The 26,239-nt window shown below is 34.6% G+C and overlaps 1 protein-coding gene across 1 annotated transcript in view; it reads right to left on the bottom strand.

The window, feature by feature from the left end:
- Nucleotides 1-2,547: 2,547 nt before the first annotated feature.
- Nucleotides 2,548-26,239, bottom strand: part of NDNF (neuron derived neurotrophic factor) — a 28,390-nt gene continuing 4,698 nt past the window's right edge. Inside the window, exons 2-4 of the mRNA XM_034442677.3 lie at nt 11,090-11,284; nt 8,409-8,533; nt 2,548-5,045 (exon numbers count right to left, since the gene is read on the bottom strand). Of these exons, the coding sequence (XP_034298568.2) occupies nt 3,652-5,045; nt 8,409-8,533; nt 11,090-11,283 (1,713 nt within the window). The 5' untranslated portion in view covers nt 11,284 and the 3' untranslated portion in view covers nt 2,548-3,651. The remainder of the gene's footprint in view (nt 5,046-8,408; nt 8,534-11,089; nt 11,285-26,239) is intronic.

Below are 26,239 nucleotides of genomic sequence, written 5' to 3'. Positions count from 1 at the left end.
ACAAAAGAAGTACATTGAGGTAGAATTCAGTCATGCAGTGAGACTGAAGATCAATTAACAAAAAGTAAAATATAGGAATGTACCGATTCAAATGAAGGTTCATATGAATAATAATTGACCATCCAAGAAAGTGATGGTTCTATGGAATTAATACTAAAACAAAAGAGGCAAATATTTAAAGAAAAAAATAAGCCATGAATAAATTGTAATTTGTAAAGGTAATGAATACATTGGTATTACATTGGTATTAATTCATTACATTGGTATTGGTATATTTAAAGTCACAATGGCTCGCAAGGATAGAAGAATCTGGAGGAGTTTAATGATTAGTATTGCTGTAGACTAAATTTAGCTATATTTCTTTTTCTTCCTTTCAATCTTTACTTCACTATTTTTTTACTCTTTGTCTTGCTTATCCCAAATAACAACAGCATGAACATATGAAATTAATGAAAGCATACATAAATGAACTTAATTCCTAAGACATATTTCTGTCCTTATTAAATTTCCATACCGGTAGATGGACCTTCTGTTAATATTAACATGCTAAGGTTTATAATATATTTTCTTGGAAAACCCCATGAAATTCTTTTTGCATTTTAACGGAAAACTGTTAAGAATGCTGCCACTGTATAGATGGAGCTGGTGGGAAATAGAGAGAACAGTGTTCAGATAAATATATAAGTAATGCAAGTTTCAAATGTACTTTTTAAATCACAATTATCATTTTGAATATTACAGCCTCCAAACAAAATGTGTACATTTGGAAAATTTTGTTTCAAGGTCAAAACAAGACACTGAAGCTATTTTGAGGATTGTTCCATCAGAACACAGCCAATTCAATCCTTCTTGATGAAAAGTTTCAAATGAATCTATTTTGTTCCAAACTTGAAACAAAATACATTCCACATTTTGTACATTTTTAAACAGAACATTGTGTAAGGTTAAAAAGGCAAAAACATACATTTTAATAAATAGTTTGGAATTAGGTTTGTGGCTAAAGCTACCATTATGTGAATAGGTATAATCTCAATTCCTTTAATTTAATAAGGGTTCATGGTACTCTCAAATTTCCAAGTGAACCCACTAGTTTACAAATGTTACTTGTTTACCTAAGAGGTCAAGCTATATATTACAGTGAATGTGTAATTTTAAATCATTTTTTGTCTCTATTCAAAAGAGTTGAGAAGTTTGACAGAGTTGTAAAAGCTATGAGAAATGTCATTCCATCCATAAATATTCAGTCACTGGACATCAGATGGCATATGCATTTAATTTTTTGTTATAGTTTTGTTCCAGTCTTAGATTCAGGCCAAACATAGGTGTCCACAAGGACAATGAAAGAAATAGAAGGCATTGTTGCATATTCTCATTTACTTCCATTGATCTTTTAATCTGCATTTAGAGCTGAACAGATCCCTTATTATATTAAATTTGGAGTTAAAATAATGTTCCAACCTTTCTTGCATAGATACCTACCAAACCTATGTCACAAAGATTCTGAACATGTGATATACTGTAAAGTCTGTGATATTTAATTTTAATATGACTGAATAATATGCACTAACTTCAGTCATCTGGAAGTATAAAATGAATCAAACACAATGTTAACCATACAGCTATCTACAGAAATATTTCAGAAACAAGTTTAACTGTACTCAAATGAGAATTTGTGTATTTGGAAAAATGATCCAGCTGCAAAATTACAGACTATGGTTTCACAACCAGACAGGAAGTTGTTGGAAATGTCAACTGCTTTTATTTACATGCTTTACAAAGTGCTTCTCTAACACAGCTTCCCATCGTATCAACATTTTGATTGCCAGAAAAATAGAGTCTGAAAACCATGGAGTAGGGTGGTGAATGGATATTGTTAAACAGTTTTTTTTATAGAATGAACTGCCAAAGCTCCATGAAATAGGGATATAGTTGCAATCTGCTGAGCCCAAACTTTGCTTTTCCCAGTTCTGGTCCTGCCTGCATTAAAGAGGACATATCACAAAGAAAACGTATAATTTTTCTTGCCATTTCTTGCCAATTCTTTGTCTGCCCATTTTGCTTCTGCTCATCTCCAAAAAAGTGGCTATATAATTAAAGTACCATAATGAGTTGGACTTTCTGCTCTGAGAGTAAAAGCAGGAGATACCCAAACTCTCTGAAAAAAAGGGAAACTAGATCCTTAGAAAGTTACAAGTGTAACACACTTGCACACACACAATGTATATGCACACGTATATTCATTTTTGTATTATTACAAAGGCAGTCCTGCCCATTGGCCAGGAATTGGCTAATTGGCTAGAAAAGTGTTTTCACACCTATACCCACATTATTCTTTATTGTAATCAGCTTTGCATCTTTTGCAGATTTTATCTGCCACTAGACAAAATATTACCTTTCTATATATTTCATTCAGTTCTGCCTTCAAATTTTAAAGCTAGAAATGTCTGGGTAAATTCTAATGTTATGCTGTTTTAAAAAAATACTTTGACAACAATTGCTATGATTGCTTTGTTTTCAGAAAACAAATGAAAACAAAAAAGGAACTGCTTGATGAAGATCTAACTTTTAATCTGATTTCTATGAAAATGCAGAAAATAAACATTATTAATAATCCATATTTGCCTTTCTTTCATTTGTATCTCTGAAGTGTTCAATATGTAGGTCACATGGTATAATCCAAAATAAAATTATGATGATGTAAATATATATATAGGAATCAGTAAAAAGTAAGAAAGCCTGATTATGCATTGGATTTTGCTTACTATATAATAGGCCAAGCTATTAGCATGAATAAAAAGAAAAAGGCATACATATCAGTTTCTTTCATTTTAAGCACAAGTAGATTATCTTATTGTTTCTATAGAAATGAAAGGATTGATCTGACAAATCGAAAAATATTTGAAATATACTAACAATTAAATGATGTTCAGATAATTACTAATTAAAGATGGTCAAAATACATTTAGAATTATACAAATTTATGTATATGGCTATGGCTATGTAGATATATGAAACATTAATATGAATACGAATGTATAATCTAATATTTTAATTTTATATACAGGAATATAATGACTTACAATTTTGTACATGAAATACATACACTTTTTAAGCATTTAAAATTAATTCAGATAGGAATTTATATTAACAATAAAACTGGAAATCCCAGTTAATATTTAATTTAGATCTATGCTTTTAACAGGAAAAGATTTTTCATAGTTTACAACATAGAAACATAGACATATTAAACAAGACAGTAAAATAAGTTACATAAACCGTAGTCTATGAAAAGAGACTGGATAGAAGTTTTGGTTCTTGTCTTTGCCTATGACTAATATATACTGAATGATTTGTGCCAGCCTTTGATGTGATAAAATAATTTAGAAGCACTTCATGCAATATGGAAGCAAAAAGGGCAGGTTCATCATTATTCCCTGCTATCTTGATTATTTACTGATCATCAAACATAGACCACCAGATGCATGATAATGCAACCGTCAGATACCAACGAAGAGCACTAGTCTCAGTCTTTCTGTAAACATAAATATAGATGTTAATATCTCCTATACATAATACCAATACAGTTTACAACTTCTATTCTGTATGTTAGTTGATCCAGTAAGGTTCTGCTGATTTTTATGTAAAAGATCCCTAACAGAATTTTCTTGTTTTCACTAATTTGCTTTGATATTTGACTGAATACCCACCATGTCCTATGACATAAACATCCAGAACATAGGATTTGCCAGGCTTTAGACCTTTAATTGTCTCTGTGGTAACTGCTTTTTGTAGGTTTTGACTGTGAAAATACTTACAGAGGACTTTTTCTGATTTTTTTCTCAAGTCTGGTCCCAGACACTGATTTTGTTCTCTTTTCTTTTTCTCCTCATTATAATCATCATCTACTTCTTTCTTGTAGATGCAAAACTTGTTTCTTTCTTGTGTACCTAGCCATGCCACTGTGACTGAGGAACATGTGCGAAGTTTATCAAAGGCTTTAATTCTTGTATCTTCAGGAAGAGATGGAAATGACTGCTTATTGGGCCTTGTTGTGGCTAAAAACTTCAATATGGAAGCTCCCTTCTTATTTCCTTTCAGTCGAATGAGGTATTTGGCTTTTGGCTTTCCCCTAAGTTGAAACTGATGGACACCCTCAACATTTTGAGACAACAGAAGTTTTCCATCTCTTTTAATTTGCATTTGTATGGCATTGAGACATGAGTGAACAAAAAATGTAACTTTTTGATGTGACGAAACAGGAGCAAACCGCAAAAATTTGGTGCCTTTTCTCTTGACAAATACATCTATAATCTTCCCATCTTTTAAATCAACTGTCTTCTGTTTGGCCTCTTCTTTAGTTCTTGCAAAAGTACCAACATAGGCAGTACTCATATTTGTATTGACATTTACAGCAAATATATCAAAATAGTACTGTGTACCAGGTTTCAGTTCAGATACAGTAAATATATTCTTGTTTCCAATGCATATCTTTTCCAGATCAACCTTAGGCTTTGAATAAAGTTTTGAATAAAGCTTTGGTGTTGGTTTTAAGAAGCTGCGTTCTTTCCCAGAATTACTGTTGGAAGAAAATCCAAAATGGGCAAAATCAAAAGGGCTAAAATCCAGACCAGGTTTAGGAGCCTTCATAAATGTATCATCAGCAGTCTGTTTAGTCTCAACAGCACAGAGACTTTTGAAATTGTGTTCTTTATTAATGACTACACAATATTGTATTGGCTGTTTCAATACTGAAGCTGTAGGGCTAGGTTTCCATGCCAAACTGACAGTTGTACGACCAAGAGAAGTGACATCAACTCTTGGATCATAAGGTAGTTCAGGATATGGTTGATCTGACTCTGGAGTTGTACTAGCATAGACTTTAAAGTTTGTATCCTTTTCTGTTGACCAGAGTTCTAACTGGTATAACCCAGAAGGTGAAGTAGAAGATACAAAATACTCAACATCATTTCCTCTGTATGAAAATAGCTCTGTGTCTTCTTCACGAATAATCTGCTGATTCTGTTGTTCAAGTGGCTCGGGTTCACCTAAAAGAGACAAAAATGACAGATTTGGAAACTAAGTAAACACAAAACACAGTACGGTTTCTAAAGGGAAGGTCTAAATGTGCTGGCCTCCTAAGAAAACCAGACAGGAAATATGATTAGATGAACTAATTCTACTTTACTGTAAAGCTGCATTAAAAGAAATGTTCAAGTCTGGAAGTTATAAATTTCCTGCTGCTACTTTTAATTTCCTAATCAATTAAAGAAAGCTTCTTTCTCTGACAGTTAAGCCACTTGGCTGTCTCTCCTCCATTGTCTGATCATTTCATCTGCAACATTTCTTTCCCTTGTTCCTCAGGTCATTCTCACATACCATCACAAAATATTGCAGATCAATTGGAATGCAAAGATGAGGGACGTTATTGTTTTCCTAAGTAGCTTTAACTTTTTTTGTCTTTGTTCTCATTGTTTTTCATATATATGAATATGAAATATATATATTATATATATGTATATAATACATTATATATGTATTATATTATATTCATACATATATATGTGTGTGTGTATGTGTATATATATATATACAGTCAGGTCCAGAAATATTGGGACATCGACACAATTCTAACATCTTTGGCTCTATACACCACCACAATGGAGTTGGAATGAAACAAATACAATGTGTGTTAACTGCAGACTGTCAGCTTTAATTTGAGGGTATGTACATCCAACTCAGGTGAATGGTGTAGGACTTACAGCAGTTTGCATATGTGCCTCCCACTTGTTAAGGGACCAAAAGTAATGGGACAAAATAATAATCACAAATCAAACTTTCCCTTCTTAATACTTGGTTGCAAATCCTTTGCAGTCAATCACAGCCTGAAGTCTGGAACGCATAGACATCACCAGACACTGGGTTTCATCCCCGGTGATGCTCTGCCAGGCCTCTACTGCAACTGTCTTCAGTTCCTGCTTGTTCTTGGGGCATTTTCCCTTCAGCTTTGTCTTCAGCAAGTGAAATGCATGCTCAATGGGATTCAGGTCAGGTGATCGACTTGGCCATTCCATAACATTCCATTTCTGTCCCTTCAAAAACTCTTTGCTTGCTTTCGCAGTATGCTTTGGGTCATTGTCTATCTGCACTGTGAAGCGCCGTCCAATGAGTTCTGCAGCATTTGGCTGAATGTGAGCAAATAATATTGCCCAAAACACTTCAGAATTCATCCTGCTGCTTTTGTCAGCAGTCACATCATCAATAAATACAAGAGAACCAGTTCCATTGGCAGCCATACATGCCCATGCCATGACACTACCACCCCCATGCTTCACTGATGAGGTGGTATGCTTAGGATCATGAGCAATTCCTTTCCTTCTCCATACTCTTCTCTTCCCATCACTCTGGTACAAGTTGATCTTGGTCTCATCTATCCATAGGATCTTGTTCCAGAACTGTGAAGGCTTTGTTAGATGTTGTTTGGCAAACTCTAATCTGGCCTTCCTGTTTTTGAAGCTCACCAATGGTTTACATCTTGTGGTGAACCCTCTGTATTCATTCTGGTGAAATCTTCTCTTGATTGTTGACTTTGACACACATACACCTACCTCCTGGAGAGTGTTCTTGATCTGGCCAACTGTTGTGAAGGGTGTTTTCTTCACCAGGGAAAGAATTCTTCGGTCATCCACCACACTTGTTTTCCATGGTCTCCCAGGTCTTTTGGTGTTGCTGAGCTCACTGGTGCATTCCTTCTTTTTGAGAATGTTTCAAACAGTTGTTTTGGCCATGCCTAATGTTCTTGCTATCTCTCTGATGGGTTTGTTTTGTTTCTTCAGCCTAATGATGGCTTGCTTCACTGATAGTGACAGCTCTTTGGATCTCATCTTGAGAGTTGACAGCAAGATTCCAAATGCAAATAGCACACTTGAAATGAACTCTGGGCCTTTTATCTGCACATTGTAATTGGGGTAATGAGAGAATATCACACAGCTGGCCATGGAACAGCTGAGAAGCCAATTGTCCCATTACTTTTGGTCCCTTAACAAGTGGGAGGCACATATACAAACTGCTGTAAGTCCTACACCGTTCACCTGAGTTGGCTGTACATACCCTCAAATTACAGCTGACAGTCTGCAGTTAACGCACATTGTGTTTGTTTCATTCCAACTCCATTGTGGTGATGTATAGAGCCAAAGATGTTAGAACTGTGTCGATGTCCCAATATTTCTGGACCTGACTGTATACATACATACACACACATATCCCTACCAATAAATAATACTGTAATACTATGCAGATCTCCGTATTAAGTATCAAACTGAAAATAGATACCTTATTATATTACAAAATAATGCAATGAATTTCACAAAAGTCTATCAATACATATTTAGTTGTTCAATTCGAGCAACCTTATGTTCATTAACATTCAAAATTATAATTAACATTGTAAATATAATTGTTAACTAACCTTGTTCCTGAAAAATGGTTTAAATAATGTAAATTAATAAAGTTAGCAATTTATAGTTTACACAAATACTGTTATACCCACTAATATATGTATTTTATAATATATGATTTGCATCTCATAACATAATAAAGCAGAGGAGCTTTATAAACAAAAACAGAAGACATTTTGGAGAAAAGATGTCTCTATATGAAAAACTAAACTAAACTGCTAAAATCAACTTTTGTGGACACATAATTATAAAATGACATATGGACATGTTTTCAAAGAATTCAGTTATTGTATAAATAATATTGGATTCATATTACAGCATTCAAGACAGCCAAAGACATTGGGAAAAACTCATATTTATGATGGTGTAGTGTCCTGAGTCATGTGATCCCCTTTTGCGACCTTCTTACAAGCAAAGTCAATAGGGAATCCAGATTCACTTAACACTGTGTTACTAACTTAACAACTGTAGTGCTTAACAACTGTGGCAAGAAAGGTCATAAAATGGGACAAAACTCACTTAATAGCTGTCTCAGTAAGCAACAGAAATTTGAGATTAAATTGTGGTTGAAAGTTGAGGACTAACTGTACTTTTTCTGTTCGGGTGGTGTAAAAGCTTGCTTATTTTAGTAGTACATATTTATATATGTAGGGTACATGTAAAGAATTATGGCTACACCTAAGATTAGTGCAGGAGAAGAATAGATGAAATAAGACATCCTCCTCTATTGGTTTATAATTATCTCCAATTTTTTGCCTGTTTAACCAAAACTAGTAAAATGACTTTTTGATAAGGTAGGGAAACATGTAATCTATCATTCAATTATTAAAAATTAATTCTTATTTACTAATTTTTTAAGCAGCAATTGCTGATGGAATTCAGTATATTTTCTATGTCATCTTATTCATATTTAACAAAATTAATAATCTTTGTTCGGTTTTTACTGTAATTTACCTGACCCTTCTCCACTTGACTCTTCAGGGAGGTCTTGCAAACTCAGTTTCCATTCCAAAGGTGTGTCACAAGGAGTCACTGTAACTGCAAATGGTGTATTATCTTCCTCTACCACAAAAAAAAACCTATGAAAAGATGAATAAAAGCGTAACTTTCTTCACAATGCAAAATTAAGGACACAGAGACAATAGAATATATGTAACTCATATATTGAACTGTGGGGTTCTTGATGCTCTATGAGCTTAGTTATTTGCTTGCAATTTCATTTCATTTCATTCCCAACTAGGGAACATCATCATTGCAAGGGATTGTGGCATTTGTTCCCTATTTACATAATGCAGCTTGCCCTGCAATTATTGGTGGGATGTGGTTTGTCCTTGGTAGATCCTTGATTAGGATATAGTTTTCTGCTTGATTTGGTTTGCTTGATTTGGTTTGTCTGATGTTAATCTGTGTTTATATGGCTATAGGCTGCTGAAGATTATGTATTCTCATCTTCTTGTTTCCTATTCTTAGCTTCTTTATTGTCTCTTTTGAATGGTATATGAATGTGGTTTATTTCTATGTGCCTATTGATGGCAGAAAGGGATGTGGTGGCTCAGTGGCTAAGAGACTGAGCTTGTCGATCGAAAGGTCGGCAGTTCAGCGGTTTGAATCCCTAGTGCCGCATAATGGGGTGAGCTCCCGTTACTTGTCCCAGCTTCTGCCAATCTAGCACGTAAAAAATGCAAGTAGAAAAATAGGGACCACCTTTGGTGAGAAGGTAACAACGTTCTGTGTGCCTTTGGCATTTAGTCATGCCAGCCACATGACCACAGAGACATCTTCGGACAGCGCAGGCTCTTCGGCTTTGAAATGGAGATGAGCACTGTCCCCTAGAGTCGGGAACGACTAACACATATGTGTGAGGAGACCCTATACCTTTACCCATTGATGGCAGATTTGTCTGAATGCCAATCTTCCTGGAAATTCTTAGGATTTTTTGGATTCAACTTGGTCTAGGATGTTTACCTGGGATGTGGACCACTGTTGGGATGTGGACCACCCCACCGATGCCCTTGAAGTGATGTCCCAGTGCCTGGAGGGTGTACAGATCTGGATGGGGAGGAACAGGCTCAGGCTCAACCCATCCAAGACCGAGTGGCTGTGGTTTCCGACGTCCCGATATAGTCAGCTGGTGCCATCGCTGACTATTGGGGGCGAATCATTGGCCCTCACGGATAGGGCTCGCAACTTGGGCGTCCTCCTGGATTCACGGCTGTCTTTAGAAGACCACTTGACAGCCGTGACCGGGAGGATTTTGATCCGCCAGTTGCGTCCCTTTCTAGATCGGGACTCCCTACGCACAGTCACTCATGCCCTCATTACCTCTCATCTGGACTATTGCAACACTCTCTACATGGGGCTCCCCTTGAGGTGCACTCGGAGGCTCCAACTGGCGCAGAGTGCGGCCGCACGGGTGGTTATGGGAGCGACGTGGAGTTCCCATGTAACACCTCTCCTGCGTGAGCTGCACTGGCTCCCGGTGGTCTTCCGGGTGCGCTTCAAGGTTCTGGTTATCACCTTTAAAGCGCTCCATGGCTTAGGACCTGGTTATTTACGGGACCACCTGCTACCACCAATAGCCTCCCACCGGCCAGTACGCTCCAATAGAGAGGGGCTCCTCCAGGTGCTGTCGGCCAAACAATGTCATCTGTCGGCCCCTAGGGGGAGAGCCTTCTCTGTGGGGGCACCTACGATCTGGAACGAGCTCCACCCGGAGATACGGAGGATCCCGGATCTACGCACCTTCCGCCGCGCGCTTAAGACTCTTCTATTTCATCAAGCTGGCCTGGCCTAAATCCTCCCCCTTTTAATGTGGAAATTTTAAATTTGTTTTAATTATAGGGTTATGGGTAAGGCGTTTTAAATTGGGGAGCCATTTTGGATTTAATTTTGTTTTAAATGTATTTTAATGTTTATATTGTATGTTTTTTAATCTTGGCTGTTCACCGCCCCGAGTCCTTCGGGAGAGGGAGCAGTATAAAAATTTAATAAATAAATAAATAAATAAATAAATAAATAAATAAATAAATAAATAAATAAATTTACAGTTTCCCAGTTTAAATTATGGTTGAGTCTGTTCATGTGTTATGAGATTAAGGAGTTTTCATGTCTTCTGATTGCTAGTTAGTGTTCATAAAGGAGCTCTGTATGGAATCACTAAAGAAGAAGTGTAGCAGATGAAAAACAGTGAACTTATCCTGCATTAGACACAAGATATAATATGTGGAGGTGACTTTGGAGAACAGCACAAAGAGATGCAGCCAAGAGAACAGTCAGATAAAAGGCAATTTAGCCTAGAGCAGAGAAAGAGGCTCAGAAGAAACACTCCCTAACTTCTTGTGCTGTAAGGGGACTATACTTTCAGATTTGCAAGATTCTGTTAAAGTAATCTTACAATAAAGTAGAATTAGATCGTCTGGCTATGTTTCCTGTCTGGACTACCTCACAAAGTTGACACTAGGCGACCTTGAGCCAGTTCCTTTCTCTCAGCCCTAAGAAGAAAGCAATGACAAGTGTTGCTGAGAAAATTGAATGGACTTGCCCATATAGTTGCCAGGAATCAAGACTGACTGAAAGAACAGAGGCAAGACAAGTATATATAACTTCTTATCTTTACATTACATGAATCAATATACCGTTTGGGTGTTCCTCTGAAGAGATAACTACTGATCTCTGCTCCATCAGGTAGTACTGAAGAATCATGAAAAAAGGTTTTGTCCTGGATCTGCATCTGAAAAAGTTCTTCATCTCTAGTAGGTAGTTTCTGCATCCAGGAGCTAAATGGTAGCAGAAGGAAGAGGTAGAATATGGAGCATCTTATCAAGAGCATCCTAGAGAAATAAAAATGACATACAGTAAATCATATTGTAAATGTGTTAGGGCTATTAACCCCAGAGAAAAACTAACTGAAGTGGTAGAATTGATAAATTGATTTTCCTGTCTTATCCAAACATCTGTCTTCCTGTCTTATCCAAACATCCCACCAATCTCTACTGATTTTTTCTTATCGCTATATCTTTCCATAGTCTCAAATTGGAATGTTTTAAGTTGGCTGCTCTGTGTACAAGAAGCATTGAGCAGAGGATCATTAATAAATAGAAAGTTCCTCCCACACTCAAGATAGGCTTTTCAAAACAGAAAGGGAGAATAAGAATATAGGGAAAGACTAACTTTTTTAATCTTTCCTTTAAAATTCCACCATTTTCTGTATTAAGACAAATACAGGTACTTCTTGATTTACAACTGTCACTTTGAACAACTGTTCAAAGTTACAATGGATCCCCAAACACTACTTATGACTCACTTTTGAAGTTACAATAGGTGCATGCATGTGATTGCATTGGGAACACTTGGCAACCAGCTCACGTTTATACTGCAATTTTCAATGTTTTTAGCTGGTTTCAGCATTTACTTTTGATTTTCAGTAAAAAAAAAGTTTACTGGGTACAATTGATTCACTTAATAACCACAGTGTTCATTTAACACTTGACAAGTGCCATGTTACTCAATGCAAAAAAAGGCCACAAAATCAGTCACAGTTGTGTGGCTTCTCCATTTTGGCTTTCTTTTGTAAAATAAATAATGACATGGTGTAATTTGTAATGTGTTGTTGTTCATCTGGTGATGTATTTACCTAGTTTTAAGAACTGCTAAGGACCAGCTGATTTTTACTATCTCCGGATACACATAATCAAGGAACTCAAAGTTGGTGTACTTTCTTTTTTTGCATGTCATATCAACAGGATCACTTAAAGCAAGGATGTCAAACTCAAGGCCAGGGGGATGCATCCGGCCTGCAGGGTGCTTAGATCTGGCCCACGGGGCTGCCCTGGAAATAGTGAAGGACCGGCCCACGGTGCCTCTGCCAGCAAAAACGGAGCTCAGGAGGGCTGTCTTCATTGGCAGAGGGTTTCAGGAGGCTGTCGTAGCCAAAAATGGAGCTCAGAAGCCCGTTTTCACTGGCAGAGCGCTTGGGCCACGACAGGCACTCCAACACAAGTGACACTGAGCTGGCCACACCCACCCCAGCCCCCCGAGGCTAAACACAAACCTGATGAGACCCTCAATGAAATCGAGTTTGACACCCTTGATCTAAAACTTTATAATATGAGAACTTTTAACTGAAGGTTCAGATATAATTAAACATCCAGACTTACTGAAAATACAATTCTAGTGTTTATATAAATATCAAACAATATAATTTATATAGTAGTATGTCATAAATTTAAATATATTACGTAAGAAATTAACCCAATCTTTCTTACGGGAATTTTAAGAACTTTTTTTTTTTTAGGTTTCATCCATATTTTTTAAAAGGGATAATCTGCAGAGCCTGCAAATGTTGGCTCAAAATGAGGAATTAAAGTAGGGATCATTTTTATTAATATAGCTTGTCTGAAGTTCACTTTCATTAGGTTACTTCAAAAGAAACCAGTAGTTTCTAAAATGCCCTAATTACACAATCCATATCCTTTTCCAAAACAGCATAAAATGAAGTCATCAGTGAACATACTGCAAGCAAAACCAAAGGAGACAATTCACTTCATTTTCTGACAATTTGTAAATGCTGGAGACTTGTAAGAGCTCTAGTACTACAACAAAAGTTCTGGATTTATTTGAACCAAATACATCTGGAATAAATAAATCTAAATGTTTAATTACAGAGAGTTGAACGTGCATGATTATAATTTAGTGGAGATAATTTCAAAGAACAGCTTGCCACAGGCATTTATGTACTGTATTTCTTTAACCATAGCAGGGAATGTTTTGTAACCCTCAAATCCTATTTTTAAATGTGAGTGTATTTAGTTTTGCATGAATTACCCATTTGATAATAAATTTGCAGGATACAACTTAACTGTAACCTTTAAGAATCAAAGAGAACTATGTAACATAGCTAAAACTGGACTTTGGGGATTATGCATTATTCCATTAAGCAACCTCATGCTTGAGGATATTAAACTTAGCAGCAGGAATTGGCTTCATACTCTGAAAAATTACTGTTAAGTGACAGATCACTTAAAATAGGATGATTTCTGACTCTATAAAAATGTTCAAAATATATTGTAAGAAAATACATATATAATTGGTATTTTGGGGGGGGGGAAACTACTGGGCATGTTTGTCTGTGTGTGTGTGTGTGTATACACACACACACACTGATGCTCAGTGTACCGACTCTCAATTGCTCAATTGCAGCATGATGCTGCAGCATCCTGCGGTCATGTGATCACCATTTGTGACCTTCACTGCCAGCTTCTGACAAACAAAATAAATGGGGAAACAGGCAATTGGTAACCACAAAACATCATGCTTAATGATGGTGTGAGATCTGATTAATCACACTAACTAAAAGTGATGGAAACAGCATAGTCATAGTCAAATCTCCAACAGCCAAACAACCAAAATCATTTTAGATACCTTCAGGGGACAAGGAGGCAGTGATCCACAGCACATGTTGCCACTAAGTAGCAATTGAACCAAGATATATTAATACACTTGCTACTATTTTTGTGTGAATTTTAGCAATGTAGAAGATGTTCATAAACCAGTGCAGATCTTTGATATCACATCTTTGATTGTAGCATTCTATCTACTTTTCTTTTCAGCATGATACACATTAAGCCACCAACATAAAATCCAGCTTCATTTGAACCACAGGTAGGCGAAGTTCCATTGGTGGGGCATCTTGAGAGATCCAGTATAAAGTGTTTGATAGGATCCTTTTGGTGGAAATAACCATTAGCCTTATGGCTCTTGTGCATAAGAGCGCTGTTACAATACCAATTGGGGTAAAAAAGATTTCATGATGGTAGAGGTTTCAGCACTCTATCTAAAGTAGTTCAAAGTCTGCCGAGACTTGCAAGTCTGCAATAAATGCTGAGACTTGTTGCTTACAGCAGTCCACAAACTTGCTCACAGCATCAATGATGCAGAGAAGGTATCACCTGCTTTTTGAAGTGAAAGGAACTGGTAATCTGGGCCAACTATATGGAGCAGGCACTAGAATAAGTTAGTCCAAAACATTTTGAATGGCTGGTCATCCAAAATTATCTTATGCAACAGCACACATGTCAAGTCTGATGCTTTGGACCACATTGATCTTTCAACCAATGTTCCTTACCTGAAAACAGATAACTTTTTCTAGTTAGTAACATGAGTTACCTCATGCTACCAAAGATTGGAAGACCTCTTGGACAATGCATAAAGACAGATTTAAACATCCTCAGTTGAAAGATGCCTACTTGTTCTTTCGCTACTAATCCTTTGCAATGAATGCAGTTAGAATAGCATCAGTCTTGAAGTGTAAACTTGAAGTGCTTCTATAGCATGTGGTCCTTGAGTTCACAATATATCATCTTTAGTATTAAGGAACAGCCTCTCAACCTCTTACTGCTACTATTATGTGTCATGGACTTAAAAAAAGAATTCGATTTCTTTTCTTTCTTTACCCTTAACTCTTGACAACAGAGTACAATAGTAAATGCCTAGGACATCAATATCACCATGTCCCCAGTTTATGCAGGAGGGTGTTTCTTCCCCAGCATGAGGCTGTCCTTCAGCCTTACAAACAATGTGTATTTGTAGCACCAGCAGAAGGAGGGCCCATTGTATCAAAATCAAGGCTCCTTATTGCATCTTTTCCTCTCTTGACCAACAAACTTTGGCATTTTGACATACAATATTCTGTTTAACCTTCTTATAACTTGTCTAGTTCTTCCAGCCATGGCTTGCTTGATGATTTTTTTTAGATAGAAACCACTATAATTTTTAAAATGTATCTACATAGTCCAAAAATGGGGAATAGTGTGTCCCTGGTAGGAGCAGTGGACTGCTGTCTGAAACAGAAAAGGTTATTCAATATTCATCTAATCTAGCAAGCAGTAGTATCAGTACATAAAACATGAATTGGAATAATTATTTTCCCCAAATAAAACAAGGACACCTTATTAAGGGATGGGGAAGGGGAAATGATTTTATTCATTTATTTATTTGGTAAAATTTATATTCTACTTTTTAGAATATAGACCTTCCATTTTATCCCCTCAATACAACCTTATGAAATAAATTAGTAATTGCAATAGGACTCATATACTGTCCTTAGTGCTTTATAGCATTTTATGGACAGTTTACAATGTCAGCATCATTTGCAAATTGCCCCCAACAATCTGGGTTCTCATTTTACTGAGATCAGAAGGATGGAAAGTTAATCTTGAGCTCCATGAAGATCGAAATCCAGGCTGTGGGCAGTTTGCCTGCAATGTTAGACTTAACCACTCCGCATATTGAACAGAGAAGAGTGACTATGAATTCCAGGCATAAGAATGGACTTGAACTAAGTTTCCCTAGTTGTAGTCCAACTGTTTGATTAACACAGAACTCAAAAGGGGCTAATTTAAGAGCAAAAGAATAGCAGGTGGGGACCCTAAGTAATATTGGGTTGGGTTGGGTTGGGTTGGGTTGGGTTGGGTTGGGTTGGGTTGGATTGGATTGGATTGGATTGGATTGGATTGGATTGGATTGGCAGGAAGACAGATATTTTTCATCAGAAAAAGTTTACATATAACAATTTTGTTCTGATAAAATTTTCCACAATCAGATCTAGAATGACTCTCCCTGTGCAATCTACTAGAATCCTGTTCCTTTGCTCCACACCTCCATGCAGATCCCAACATTCCTCACTCCATTCCACCACTCCCAAACTCTTAACTTAAGGTCCTGCTTCTCCTTCCTCTGCTCAATCTAAGCTACTCTTCCTTGTCTTTGGATATAAAGTCCAAAATAAACAAATATAAATATAAAACTATACAGGTGATACAGTAAGTAAAACAACTTCTAATCACAGCAGCTAAAGCAAAACAGAACACCCAGAACGCTGCTCAGATCACTTACAACTCCAAAACAAAAATCCTATTTATGTTTGTGTCCAAACCAAATATCTGAAATCCACTTTTTGTTCAGAAAATTTCCAACCGAACATGCATGATCTCTGCACAGAACAGTTCATGCATATAATGTTTTATAGCATCCCTAAGTATCTCAAAATTAATGTTCCATTTTAACACATTTAATTTTTTACTATTACATAGTGGTATAAAATCAAAATTTTTGTAAATTTTTTATGTACATGTGGACTGCAGGTTTAATGTTCAGAAAACCATGAACTCTAGATAACAAAATCTATATCCAGTTATAATACTGGATTTATCAAGCTTAATCTTTAAATTAGAAAATCTCCACTGGCAATCCAATCTGATTAGTTCATCGTGTCAGGTTATAATTTCATTTGCAAAACTGTCTATTAATGTTCTGAGATACTTTAATTACTAAAGTAATTTTGTATTCACATGTTAAAGAATGAAGAGCCTGTAGTACAGTGGCCTAAAGCACTGTTATTAACATCTGCTGCTTGCAATTACTGCAAGTTCAAATCTCACCAGGCTCAAGGTTGGCTCAGCCTTCCATCCTTTCAACGGTAGGTAAAATGAGGACCGATTGTGGGGGCAATAAGCTGACTTTGTATAAATATACAAAAGTATGAAGGCTATTGCTTAATGCATTGTAAGCCACCCTGAGTCTCTGGAGAAGGACGGCATATAAATTAATGCAAAAAAAAAAAAGAAAAAAAATGCATTCTAAAATTGTAAAAAATAGTAATGAGGGGAAAAATACACAGATAGAAATTGCAATACAGTCACAAGTTTTATCAAATTACCAAAGCACTTAATTGCTTGATTGCCTGTTCAATGTTTTCATATAGAGGAAAACTTAGCTATTGTAGAAAAAAGGTACTATATAGTTAGGAATGTAGCTCAGACTGAAACCAAAGCTGAGAGAACATGTCAACAATCTTAAAACCTTCTAACTTCCTTTGTTAACAATGCCAATTTTGTGAGAATTAAATCTAAATTTTAGAAGAGGAATGAGCAAATAATATTTCAGGGAGAGAGGTAATTAGTTCAGAGTTAAAAAATATTCATGCTTCTGGATGTTCTGGGGGATTTGGTAGACATATGTAAAAATGTCTGAGAAAGGATGCCTGCATCAGTTGCTTTCCTGTTTTGAATTATTATTTCCAGATTAAGTGAGTTTGGAAAGTGCATCAAGGGAATGTCATTTTTTAAATTGAATAGCCTAAGTTGTATTAGAAACTTAGCAGCCTGCTTTTGAGAGGCATCAAGAGGCTTAGCAAAGATTTATCACTCCACTATAGATGGACATTACTTACAGTAAAAGCAGAAAGCATTGTTAATGAAGGCATTTTACAATGCAATAATCAAATATTAAATAAATTTAGTTTTCAGATAATTAAAAATTATACAATATATTATATGGCAAATGAGGGTTATGCTTGGCTAAATATCTTGGAATTTTCAAAAATGTAATTAATAAAGAAAATTGGCAAATCCACGGCTCAGATATGGCATGGTACAACTTAGGAAAAATAACCTAGGAGAAAATATTCTTCTTATTACCTAGTTAATATTGCTTTTATTTCTCTTTAAATCTGAGTAAGTTTTATGAAAAACCTGAAAGCTGAAATATATCATTTGAGCTTCTAATCAAAGAGCAATTTAGAAATAGCTAACGTTAAATTTTACTACATTCAGTTAGACAGAAAACTATAATTAGACTTATTTATCACAATTCCCTTAATAAATGGCATTTTGAAAGTTTGTATTTAGTCTCCTAGCACCATCTAAATTATAATAAAATCCCTTGTAAATTGTAGTAAACTGGGAAATGGAATCAGTTGCTTGCATGAAAAAAATTTCTAAGTTTATTTTTGCTTATGCTTATGCTTATGCTGGATGCAAATCCAAATCTCAAGCACTCTACAAACTGTATTTGACTTTGACTGAATACACAATAGAATGACATTAATATTTATTTCTTACTAAATATGTATGCCCACTTCCACAAAATAGCTCTCATCAAAAGAACAAGTTTTAAATGGAATAAAATAAATTAATATTTATTTAATGTAATTTCACAAGTATCCATGTTTTCTATCTCCATGGATCATATTTTCTGTTTATTTATATCTTATTGAAAGTCTTAATAACTATAATAAAAACCAATACAAACTAAACTAGAATGAAAAAGAAGAAAGCTACCATCAGGGCTGTGTGCTCTCTTCATTGCTCTTGTCCCTCTATACCAATGACTGAAACTCAAGGGAACTGTCTCTTAAAGTTCTAAACTTTGCAGCTGATACAACAGTCATTGGCCTCATTTGAGTCAGTGATGAGTCTGTATCTACAATAGATGGAAGGTGGAACAACTGGCCTTGTGCCATAACAATCTGGAGCTGAATATGCATAAACCTACACAGATAAGAATGGATTTTAGGAGGAGCCCCTTCCTACTGTATTCGACAGTACACTGTATCACCAGTAGAGTTTTTGGGTCCTATAATCTCCCAGGACTTGAAATGGACACTTAACATTAGAACTATCATTAAAAAGGCACAACAAAGAATGTTCTTCCTGTGTTAACTCAGACTACCTCAGAAGCTGCTGATACAGTTTTACGAAGGGATTATTATTATTATTATTATTATTATTATTATTATTATTATTATTATTATTATTATTATTATTAAGTCTGTTATTTGTACTTCTATAACTTTCTAGTTTGGTATAGTAACCAAACAGGACAGGTACATATTCCAACAGATAGTCAAGACTACAGAAAGAAAAATTGCAACTAGTCTGCCTTCCATAGAAGACCTGTATATTGCATGGGTTAGAAGGAATGCTGAACAGATATCTGCAGAACTCTTACATCATAGACATAAATTGTTTCAACTCTTTCTATTGTGACAGTGCTATAGGGCATTGTATGCCAAGACAACTAGACACAGGGACAATTTTTTCCCTCATGCCATCTGCTGAACACCTAATTCTCGCAGTTCTGTCTTGTGCGCGTATATATATATTAATCTATACCAGTGATGGCTAATCTTTTCCGGACCGAGTGCCCAAAGTGTGTGCGCGCGCAAATGAGTGCGCTCCCAAACCTCCAAAATGAAATGTGCATGCGGCCCTCCTGCATGCACCTCCCATCCAATGTGTGCATGCCCCCTGTACATGTCCTGCCCCCCTGTGCAGCATGTGCAGCCTCCAAACACACGCCCTGTCCCCCGCGCATGCGCAGCAGAGACCCAAAGACCAGCTGGCTGGCAGGAGGTATGTGCAACAGAGCTGAACTGGGGCAACGGCATGTGCCAACAGAGAGGGCCCTGCATGCCACCTCTGCCACACATGCCATATGTTTGCCATCACGGACCTATACAGTGTGGCTGTAGTATTACTATTTATCCTTTTTATTATTTTCTTTACTTCCCACTTTTATTGGTCCATTCTTCTTCTTCTCTCTGTTGCTTTGCAAGAACACTGAGTGATTCTGTACCGGAAACAAATTCCTTGTGTGTTTAATAACACGTAGCCAAATAAAGCATCCCATTCAATTCAATTCAAATGGGAAAAAAGAAAAAGCTAAAAATGAAGAAAGAAAAAATAGAAGAAAAATAGCAGAAAAAAATACAAAGATATAAGGAAATGACATCTGATCTTCCTCACAGCAATTGTAAGTACAATTATACCTTAACTTGTCTCTCTAAAGTTACACCATGACTCTTTTCTATTCTAATCAAAACCTTAAATTACAAGTTCATTTCTTTTCTTTTTTATGCAAAATTTCCATAAAAAATTTTCAGTCACTAGGTCATATTTTCTCAAGGCAAAAGGAACTATAGTGTGAAATTCTCTTTCTATAAAGCAAACAAACTTCTGATACAAGTCAATTGTTATTGCAATCCACAAATCAGCCATATAAAGCTCACTGCCAAAAACAACTGCCACTAAGATGAACTTTTGCACAAACAGGTAATTGCATGTATGCATAATATGTAACAAAGAACTTTTTGAGTAAAAAAATGTACAGTATCATACCTTGCCTAAGTGTTTCACACTAATATTTTTAGTTGTATTCATTATAGTAAATCATTCTTCTGCTTATCTTTCTATTGAAATAGTATGCCCTAATTATTATTCCATAAAATATCATGGAATTGATATTTTTGATATTTTTGATTATTTTTTATTTTTGTTGCATATGTTCATTATTTATTTCACCATCATCATCATCATTCTAGCCATTGTTTACCTACTGCAGGATGTAGGCCTCTACTGTACAGTATTGTTTCCAACCAATACTGTCTTAAGCTTTCTTTTGCCAATTGAGCCTGCAATATTTGCTGATGTCGTCACTCCATCTTGTTTTAGGTCTCTTTTATGGATGCTTTTTATCAAGTGGAATCCATTCTATGACTGCCTTGGTCTACCTGCCATCAGTTCTTCTTGCTATGTGACCAGCCCATTTCCATTTCAATTCTTTTCCAGTTTTGATGGCATTGGATATTTTCGTTTGTTCTCTAATCCATGTGCAGATCTTTTTATCTTGTCTTGCATGTCAATCATGTATCTTTCCATGGCTCATTGCACCACTCGTAACTTTTGCATTGATTGTGAAGTTAGTGTCATGTTTCACTGTTAGAACAGGAAGCACACACTGATCGAAAACTTTTCTCTTCTGGCATAGGGGGAGCTTATTCTTGAAAATTATGCTTAACTTGCCAAATGCCTGTCAACCACATTTAACACGCCGTTCAATTTTCTTTTTTGTATCATCTTCATAATTTATTTAAGCATACAAATATAGTGGTACCTACAGTAGCTCTTGTTAAAACAGTGACATGATTTATTGTAAACTCATTTTACTGATTTCAGTGGCAACTAATTACATCTACTTTATAACATTCCACTGGGAAGCAAGTTTTTCAAATTGTAATAATAATAATAATTCTGAAAATAATAAATTGACCCTTTAAGCAATATATATTAGGCTTTTCTCACTTTTTATTTTTCCCCTACATGTTATACATCTGACTTTCTGAAGTTCTGAAGCATTCATATTCTGGAGTTCTGATTTCCTCCCCTGGGTTATTAAGGCAAATCTCTGTAGTAATAGCCTACTGCAATCTTTTAAAATAATAAATCATCTTGTGTTTTTTATTTTTAGTTTGAGTCTTTCCTAGTATTTGAACAGAGAGTATAGAATTCATTAAATATGCTATCTGTGGATACAAAGGAATTTTGATTGAAAGAATGGTGACAGCAATACACTCATTTATAATCATAAATAAAACTCCACTGATGAAAGAAGATTAAAAATGTTTTCTTTACTTCATCAAGGCAAAGGAATTGTTTATATGTTCTCTTCAATATCAATTGCTATTCTGGCAGCTGTTCCTCATAAATACACATTTTTCTTAAAATTTATACTTACAATCTTCAGTTTATATGCAGCCTGATCATATACAGGTTTATTCAAATGTTCCTTTCATATAATTTTTGCATGAAGTTGCATTCTTCAAAGCATAGTATGAAGCATAGCATTCTTCATACTATGCACAACATTATTTCTGCATTTAAACAAGCATCCTTTATTCAGCTATTTTTATTTGGAGAAAAAATAACCATAAAAAATTTGATCTTCTCAGTCTCATGTTTTTCTGCTGAAAACACTTCTTCCTAAATGCTTTTTGCCATTAAAACTCTCCTAATTACAAAACACCTTTGGAGATAACTATCATTCAAGTAGGAAATAGTCATGATAGAAACCAGCAAAAGTTTCCATTCTGGAAATTTGGGGGTGGGGGGTGGATTCTTGTATGTAGACACAAACAGTACATGGGCACATGTGTGTATGCATGCATACACAACTTTAAAGCATCGAAATTTTTATACTGCACATATGCAGTTACAACAAGCAGTTTAAACCAAAATTCTTTCTTATTATTCTCTTACCAATGCTTTTTAGCATAACATGAATATAATGGCTAATAAATCTGGCTTTATAAATGTAGATTTGCCAACAGCACTTAGGTTAATTTAGTTAATTTATGAGTTAACCTTATACCTGAAATGACTGAAAAACTATGAAATGGTACAAAATGGACTCAAACAAAAAGTAAGGAAAAGTGGAGTGTTCATGCAATAAAACAGTAACTTGTTTTAAAAAGGCTAAAATGTTTCTGCTGACTTTCAAATCAGGAGCCTTCAATTTAGTCAAGAATTATAATCATTCAGCTGTTTGTAAATTTATGATAAAGTGTAGTTTTATAAAATAGCAAAGCATAGTACCTATTGACTCATTTGGAGGAACATTCCATCTTCTGCAAATTAACTACTGGATTTAATCAGCAGTCATCTGAAGGACACTAAATGAACTGAATATGTGCCCTTAAGGAGCTACAATGTGAAAAACACTACATTAGAAGTGGAGCAGAAGAACATGCCATATTCTTTGAATAATGAGTAGGAAATTAATATAAAATGTTATTGTTGCTTTATGTCTCATAGAATCAGTAGTTCTAATGTGTCTTGTCTGCTTGTTGTTCTATAGGAAAACTATTTCCAATTATAAAACATGGATAATGTTGCAGGTAGTAGTATTATTCTTTGGACTCAATTTAAGTAGACTGATAAAATATACCAAGATCATACATTATTTGCTATATTTAATTGTAACATCTATAATTTTATAATAGACACTGTCTGATAAATAGGGGCAGATATGATAAACCCCCAATAGCTGAGCGAATGTGTACATGTGGCGATGAAAAAGTTGAAGATATCTCACATGTCCTATTGCAGGGCCAGTACAACTGGGACATCAAACCAATGTACATTCTCCTTCTATTAGAGAGATTTGTAGGAAGATCAGATAATTTCTGTGTGAACCATCTGCAGTAGCAAAATTTTGTGCTATTGCAATGATAATAAACAGCTAAAGAACTAAAGATCCTTGTTCATATTACTACTTTGCTTAGTTATTTTCTAATATTTTTTAGAGAATGTATTTATTTTGATGTTTAACTTTTGTGCTGATCTATGACTGAAATAAAGATTGATTCTGACAAATAGGAACTGCTATGTATACTGACTTAAGCTTCCAAGGAAAAGGTGAATATAAATCTAATATAAGTTGATCAATAAATATAAATAAATACCCTTCATTTATTTAATTCTAGTTCACCAGGTTATAAAAATATTGTATTTGCTTAAAAGAAACTCCACAAAAATATACTGAAATGTAGAATTTCAAAAGATCTTACATCACTGTTACATGGTACCAATTGAACAATTTCCAGAATTAAAGGTTATTATATATTACTTTAAAACTCCACCATTTCTTATTTTTAAACCAATAGTTAAAACAAATACTCCTCAAAAAATACAATTTCTCAAAATGTATTGCATTTGAAAAAAGAATTGTTTATTTCAATCATATCACCCTATGGACTTATAGTCCATTATATGATTACCACATGAAAAGTAATAGACAAAATTTGCATTATTTTCCAAAAAAATCCAAAATAGCTTCATATTGATAGTATTTTTGTATATATCATTAGTTATATTACAATGTGATCTTCTGTAATGTAAAGGTAACCAGAGTTACAAAAATACAATAATAGAATATGTTACATTTGTATTTATAGCTCTACCTATTTTTTCCCTTTTTACATTGGTTTGATGTCCCTTTTAAGGGACATCAAACCAATGTACATTCTCCTTCTATTAGAGAAGGATAACAAGATAGATAACTGCTTGATAATTAAATTAAGCTACGTTTAAATAATTAAATAAAGCTTTTTAATGGCAATATTAAAAGCAGTTGTTTCAAAAAAAGTCATGCATTAAAAGAAAATAATGAAAAATTTAATGCATTTAAATGAATGCATAAACAAGGCATACTTTCCTCTCCAAAAACTGCACTGTAACTGAAGCTAGTATTCAGATGTTCTGAGGTTAAAGCTGTCGCTTCATTCCAAGAAAGCACCACAAACTGAATCTGGCATTACTTCATCTCAATTTAAGTTAGATTTTTGGACTATTTTCCCTAGCATGTCTTTTATAATTAATAGCCAAGTCTAAAACATTGTTTTTATCTGATCTTGAATATAATTACAAAATGAAAATGTTGATTATGTTTATTAAGTAATTTATACTTTTTAAAAGGACAGGACAGATTTGTAAATACACCAGCATTGTTTGTTTTGAAGAGACTTTTGTATTTAAGTTACATGTTTTACATGGAATTTATAGGATTATGATCAAATCATCCTTTTTTAAAGACAAGAACTATATCTAAAACATGGATTTGCACTAATTTATTAAAGATTTAAAGACTATCTTCAAAGCTGCCTAACAGTTAAATCAATTTAAAGTCATTTTTTTTGCAAAAGTTAACACCTGACAAATGCTTACCTTCAGTCACATAACAAATACTGCAGATATGTGTGCATGTGTGCATGTAAATAAATTAAATATCAAAATTTAAATAAAAGTCAAATTAAATGTTATCTACTTATAATAAAATGAATGTATAACAAATAATTCCAAATCACTATATACGGTATAGAATGACGTATCATTTAATGAAAAATCTAATGTATTTTTTAAAATGTAATCTATTTTTCTAGGGACTCTTACTCAGACAATCATGCATGTCTTAATTTATCATATGATACCAACAATACATCAAAATATTAATTGCAAAAATCGATCCAGAATTTTTGAGGCTATTATAAGAAGTGACATAAAGAAACATATTAAACATTAGTGACAAAACAACTAGAAAAGTGATTATAAATTTGCTATAAAGTATCACGCAATCTAAAACATGGAGAAAAGTCATATCTTGCAGTTTAATTTCTTTCCCATACTATTAACAATAATGGATCTGATATTAGTTTAAGTCTAAGCATAAGGGATACTTTTATTTCTATTTCTAGTTATTTCTCTATTAATATCTTAATCTGCTTGCACTAATAGTTACGATATATATATATATATATATATATATATAATTTGAGCATTATTTATCTTCATATATGCATCTAACAGGCATGTATTAATCATTATATTAATCATTTTTAAATATTATGTCTTTGAGTAACAGTTATTCCAAATAATAATAATATGGCAATAGCATCAAATAGATCACATAAAATAGATTACATCTTTGTCAAGTAAACAAGCAACTGTCTTCTGACCAGTTGGCACAAACTAAAGGACTAAAGGAGGGCAAACATTTTCATTCAGACAGAACAGCAAGAATCAAAATGGCAGCCCTAGACCTAAAATTATAATTGTCCAAATATATTTAATTTTTATAATACTAAAATATAATTAGCATAATTTAATAGAAACATAACAAGTGGCTCAACTGAGATTATACATAATATGTTATTATAATATATGCTATGACTGCCCCAAAAATTCAAATATAAATCTTTTCAAGCTCTATCTAAAGATATTTATTTTTGACCCTAAGATGCTTTAAATATAATATTTCTAACCCACCATAATCATGCAATTAATGTGGATTATAAAACACAATACATCTTCGGTGGCTTCTAAAATACCAATTGTATGTGCATGAATGTCTATGTAATAAAACATGTCAAAATAAGAATCTATAAGAAATATTTCCAAAGTTCTGCCAAAATTCTGCAGATTTTGTAATATAAAAGAATAGTGATGATATGCCAATATCGAATAATATTTTTTCACAAAATAAAAAATGTCAGAACTAAAATATGTCCTTCAGATTATCCCATATTTCAGTTCATTTCCATTATAAAAGGAGAAGAAAATGCCAATAATCTTTAACCTGTTCGCCGCCTGAGTCCTTCGGGAGAAGGGCGGCAT

Source organism: Pantherophis guttatus, chromosome 8 (genome assembly GCF_059756535.1).
Source record: "Pantherophis guttatus breed Tessera chromosome 8, ASM5975653v1, whole genome shotgun sequence".
NCBI lineage: Eukaryota > Metazoa > Chordata > Lepidosauria > Squamata > Colubridae > Pantherophis > Pantherophis guttatus.
Note: the sequence above shows the minus strand (reverse complement) of the source record. Positions and strands in the feature narration are given on the sequence as shown.